Raw genomic sequence first — 5,689 nt, 5'->3', positions numbered from 1 at the left:
TGGATTTTCAGCCGTTGGATCGCGAGATGGGGAGATCTTGGCCGTTGGATCGCGAGATGGGGAGGTCCTGGCCGTTGGATCGCGAGATGGGGAGATCCTGGCCGTTGGATCGCGAGATGGGGAGGTCCTGGCCGTTGGATCAATAGCAAACACCGCTTGCGCTCCAGTTCGTGCCACCGCCTGTAATTCCCATGCCCCGCCGAGGGCATTATCGTCGTTTCTCACGCAGACTTATAAAAGGCAGAATGTTGAACCCTAGCCGCCTCCCTCTCCTTTCCCCACTTCTCTGTCGCCTCTCCTCCCGTGGCATTCGGCCAGCCGCCGCCGCCGCCGCGCGACCTCTGCTCCTCCCCGGCTTCGAACTCAGGCCGCCGCTCCGTCCCCCGTCCCCGTCGCACCTCCCCTCGAGCCGCCGGCTGGCCCTCTCCCACTCGTCCTTCTCCCTGCTCCCATTCCTCCCTCGCGGGAACCCTAGCCGCCGCCCTCTCCCACTCGTCCTCCTCCCCGCTCCCCTTCCTGGCGGCGCACCCGACCGCCGCGCGACCTCTGCTCCTCCCCGGCGTCGAACTCAGGCCGCCGCTCCGTCCCCCGTCCCCGTCGCACCTCCCCTCGAGATGCCGGCTGGCGCTCTCCCTTCACCGGAGGAGTTGGGTGAGACCGTGAGGAGCGGAGGCGGTGGCTTGTTGCAGACGCTGTTGCGGCTCCCTTTTCTTCCTCGCCGTCTTCTTCGCCTCCCTCCTCTGACCCAGGTAATGCGGCCAGCCCTCGTCAACCCCGGCTAGCGGATTCATTAGCCTTCTACTCCAATCCCTACCCCGAGATCCATCGTCGTTGTGTTGTTGCCGGTGAGAGCTGGGAGGAAGAGAGGGAGGCAAAGGGATGGAGATAGACATGGGAAGGAGAAAGTGCGCCTTCATGCTCTGCCCTCTAAATGTGTTGATTCCCCCTGATGTGACGGCACTGGATCTCACTGTTGGTTGCTCAACCTGCAGGGGTCTTTCTCTGTTGATCTCCTTTTTGTGACGTAGTATGGTAGGAAATTTATCCATCCACCCGTGGTGAGAACTTGTTGTCGCTGGTGCTAAAATGGTGTTGCTGCAGCAGACAAATGCCATGGATCAAGTGCCATTCAGATGTAAGTTTCAGTAGCTTATGATCACTGAATTTTCTTTAGAAGCTAAAATATCAGTCGTTCGTTTTGTATACGAGTCTATTAGCTTAGATCACGGCAATATAGGAAATAAGTGAAAGCATTTGATACTTAGAAAATAGTGGCAACAATGGACAAAACATTCCACTGTGTATTATCTCCAAACTACTATGGTATATTTTTATTTGGAGCTTCACTAAGAAGTTGTTCTTTAAAGATAGTAATATTTGATGGCATGGTGATTCCTCACTGTTGTAGATATATTATAAGCATACTTGATAATTGTCAAGATTGTCTAGGTGGATATACAAATTGTTGTTTGTCCGGAGCTTTCTTTTGAGTTATTGGTTCACGCACACCTCCGGAAACGACCTTATTCACCTCTTTATTTGTAAACTAATCTCTCCAGGTTGCAGGAGTCAAGTGTGTGTAAACCGTAAAGATTAGACCAATGGATATCAAAGAAAAGGAGCTCGACCAGGTATTTCACCATCTTGTGCTACACCGTCATGTATGTTCACCACTATGATGTATATTTACTTTACATTCGTCCATGATGAATCTCAGCGGATATTTGGTATGCACTTATATCTAACTCCAAACCAATTTGTTTTGATATAAAGCTTTGATGTTTATTAGGTGAAGTTCTTGTTTGTTGGGTTGCTAACAAATTGCAGCTGTGTGCTGCACCGCTGGTATCTTTAATTCCTTGCTCTAGCATTGATATAAAGCTTTGATATTTATTAGGTGAAGTTTACTCTGTATGCACAAGAAGTTAACTGCGGTATAATTCTTAAACACTTCGTTTTATCATGTATGCAGCATTGATATGGCTATGCAATGTTAGCCCAAAATAGGCAGCAGTGCAGTATACTAATGTGAAATCTTATCATTCTGGGGCTGCACTTCCTGTGGTGTTTAGACTCTCATTATTTCCCCATATGTTACATATATATAAATATGCTAAACCAGACCTACCTATATACCAATAGAAGTACACTCATTGTGTGAGGAGCTCTGTATATTGCTCACTTGGAAAGTATAGGATACTTCTTTTTCCTACACTTAATATTTATCCTTCTAGATCCAGAGCATTATTAGGCAGTAATCTTAAAACATAGTTTCTAGAGTTAATTTTGTATTTCTTGGTAATAACTTTATATTAGGCCTGCAAACTAACTACTATTGCAACTATGCAACATCAGGAGCACACCCTATCAGCTTAAATCACAAGGCATGGAAAGTTAGTGTGTTTCCCGGAATATTGTTGGTTTTGTTAAATAGATGGCCCTCTTAGCATGGCTATGGTTAGTACTCAAGACAGTCTTTCCCCTCAAGAGATCATGCAAGAGTTTATTTTGAAAAAATATGATGTCTTTCCCCTGAAGGATTATTATGTCTTTCAAATCGATCATGTTCTGGCTGTTATGGCATATTACAGATCATACATGGTCTCATTTGCTGCAAGGAGCCTTAATAATGCCCTTGGTCATATGTTAATAAATTTAACATGTATTACAAAAAGATAGCATGTAGGTTGATGATAGTGTGTTTCAAAATAGATACTTAGAATAATAGTGTACCATCAAAATAATAGCTTGGTCTTACACTTACCAGGTCACTTGGTCAAAATCCAGTGTGTACATCACTTTTTTGTTCTCAGTAAGTTTCTAGCATTTCTACATGCATTTCTTTGTAGCCTAGGCATAGTAAACCATTGATGCTATTCCAAACACAAGCTCAAGCAAGTTCAGTAGATTATTAATTTTTATTAGTATAATCAGCATGAGATAGAGCTTGATTTCATCACTTGGTTTACTGTGTGCATATTTCCATGCAGGTACCATTCATATCCTAGAAGTTGTAGCTTCCAGCCTTTTAGTAACTACACAAAACTACCAAAGCTTCAGAGCCATCATGTGAGTATGAGTAAACACAAGTAGCCTGGACTTCTGACCGCTTAACCTCTTTCCTACTAATAGTTGATATTCATATGTCGCAATCGGGCAAGGAGCAATCAATTTTATTCTTGACAGACGGTTTTTTTATGTATGCTAATTTTTTTTGCCAGTTCACCTCTTTTACACATTTTGATTTGAATACATATATCTCTGACGAACAAATATAGGAAATAGTGTCGTTTGTTATTAAGCTTGATACGAATGTCATTTGTCCCCATGTCTGTTCTTCCCAATCAAATAACTAAGATTCATAAATACGCGTCTATATTTTTGGCATTTTATTTAATTTCAAACTTTAATCTGCAGTTTTTAAATCACTACTAATTTATATGCAAGGAACATCATGTTCTGTTTAAACCTATGCCTCCCCAGGGAATCACCACCGGTCCTCCCTTGCTGAAGTCATGGAGGGGCAGCCGGTACCGGTGGGTGAGGAGATCCACGACTGGACAGCATCATGTTCTGTTTAAACCTATGCCTCCCCTGGGAATCACTATCGGTCCTCCTTTGCTCAAGTCATGGAGGGGCAGCCGGTACCGGTGGGTGTGGAGATCCACGACTGGACAGCGCAGACGCCCAGATGGCGAGGAAGACGAGTCATTGTCGCTGCCAACCTCCGCCTCTGCCCCCACACCCCTGACGCGAGCTTTGCCTCCTCTGCCGCTGCTGCATCTTCTCCAGTGCCTCACCCCCATCGGACTCGTCTGCCTCCCTGTCATGCAGGTGCTCCTCGCGTGGCCATGCTTTCAACCTCTCTCTCTATCTCTGTTGTGTGCATCTCCCTCAATAGCCACTGGATGTTTTATCTGGTCCATTGTGAGATTTGCCATACATGATTAGTAATAACAGTAGGTTAATTTGATGGGCATAAGCATTAGTGAGGTGAAATATGTAGAGTTTGGATTGATTTACAGGTTCTTCTAATGAACACACTGAGATGGGCGTAGATTTTCTGTTCGGTATGCGATCATATGGTAAGCGTGTTTATTTTGTTGGGCACCCGTGTCCTTTGCTCCATGCAAGAAATTTCTTATTTCTTTGTCTGATGTATTTGAAAAATCAATGTGAGAGATGAGTTTTGGGTGATTGTCTACATATAGTGTTCTTGCATCTTAGTGTGAGTTGCGTCGGATGGTATTGTTTTCTCAAGGGAATAAATTCATATGCTTGGTAAGAAAATGTTCAATCTACATGCACCATGAGTTAAAAGATAACTTTGATGAGTCAGATAGATGTAGTATGATCCACAACCATAGTTCTGATCCACACAATGCATGATATCACTTTAGCCTGAGTCTTGTGGTTAGTACTTGCTACTTCTCCCTGAAATAGAATTCATACCGACACTTTGTATGGTTGGTTACAAAGAGCCACAATTGTACCAGGAAATCTAGAAACCCAACTGGATATGCCAAAAAATACCAATTCCTAGAACGTCACATAGTGATTGAATTTGCGGCATTAAATACATTCACTGTGCTGGAAGTACATTACCCTGTGTATAGTAAAAGGAGTACTCTAAATACCAGTAGTGTTATGCAAATGAATTTGACATCTTCCGTCTCCACATCAGGTCTATCTTCTTAAGTATGTCTGTCAAATAAACAACACATGTGCTACTCCAGGGCAAAGAGTGGTGCGAGCTAATTTACATATTTTCCTATGTCATGATGCACTTTCCTTACACACACCAACTAACTTCAACTTTCCTATGAACCTATCGAATATGAAGTGTGTCCTACCGAGTTGGATAAAACTATCACTGCATTGTAAATAAGTTAGCTCTTTCTCTCTGGTTTGTTAGTTCTATGAAAATATATTGTTATATCTTAAGCCTGTTATTTTAGTCTCTCTTTCTCTTTGGTGTCATAATGATATGAACTTCTATTTTGCTGCAAGATTGGAGAGATCCTTTTTAAACTCAACCTGTGTCATAAGCTACTTGGTTCCTTCTCATTACTTGGAGGATGCATGGATTGGAGAGATTATGGATGAGGACTGAATTATGTGTATGCATGATATCTTTTAATTTTGGTCATCTGTGTAGCTATGATATCTTAGAAGAGTCCCAGTGTGTATATTTTGGTGATCTGTATCATAATAAGGAAGCAAATTGAATTATACAGCGTCAAAGCCCATCGTCTGCAATGTTATGCAGTTCCTTTTGATGGAAAATTTTAGTTTGTTGTGTATTTCTAATGGACGCGATTATGAATGAGAACTGAATAATGTGTATCTATGATGTTCTTATTCCTGTGACTCATCATCTGGAGATAATTGTAAATGAATGATTAATCATGGGTTTCTTTTGGTAACATACTGAAACTTCACCCTTTTGGTAGTATCACATGTTTCATTTCCTATTAAGAATGCACCACTTGCATGCCGACCTTTGGAATATAAGTCATGCTTTACTGGGTTGGATACTTTTGTGTTGTTCTGCCCTGATGCGCCATTTAGTCCTTGCTTTTTTTCTGTGTAAATTACTTGTGAATGATCCTTTGACCCGCGGAATGTATTCATGGTCCTATTTTATCCTTCCAACAAAGAGGATTATGGAAGTTGTCATGCATTGCTT

General features: G+C 42.6%; 1 protein-coding gene across 26 annotated transcripts; it reads left to right on the top strand.

Moving 5' to 3' along the window:
- The first annotated feature begins 262 nt into the window (after positions 1-262).
- Positions 263-5,428, top strand: LOC123053207 (uncharacterized). 26 transcript variants are annotated; one of them, XM_044476647.1, is made up of 9 exons: positions 263-905; positions 993-1,135; positions 1,560-1,631; positions 1,790-1,845; positions 2,768-2,812; positions 2,991-3,069; positions 3,484-3,834; positions 4,026-4,085; positions 5,011-5,365. In XM_044476647.1, exons 3-8 carry the CDS (start codon positions 1,602-1,604, stop codon positions 4,056-4,058), a joined length of 594 nt encoding a protein of 197 aa, XP_044332582.1. In that variant the 5' UTR covers positions 263-905; positions 993-1,135; positions 1,560-1,601; the 3' UTR covers positions 4,059-4,085; positions 5,011-5,365. The 26 variants fall into 26 exon arrangements, 7 of the variants coding, with proteins under 7 accessions (XP_044332582.1, XP_044332578.1, XP_044332581.1 ...); XR_006425465.1 differs by having other exon boundaries at positions 3,484-4,085; XM_044476643.1 differs by lacking the exon at positions 4,026-4,085.
- Positions 5,429-5,689: the final 261 nt, after the last annotated feature.

This window comes from Triticum aestivum, chromosome 2D, assembly GCF_018294505.1.
Source record: "Triticum aestivum cultivar Chinese Spring chromosome 2D, IWGSC CS RefSeq v2.1, whole genome shotgun sequence".
NCBI classification, from domain to species: domain Eukaryota; kingdom Viridiplantae; phylum Streptophyta; class Magnoliopsida; order Poales; family Poaceae; genus Triticum; species Triticum aestivum.
This window is presented reverse-complemented; position numbering and strand designations above follow the sequence as displayed.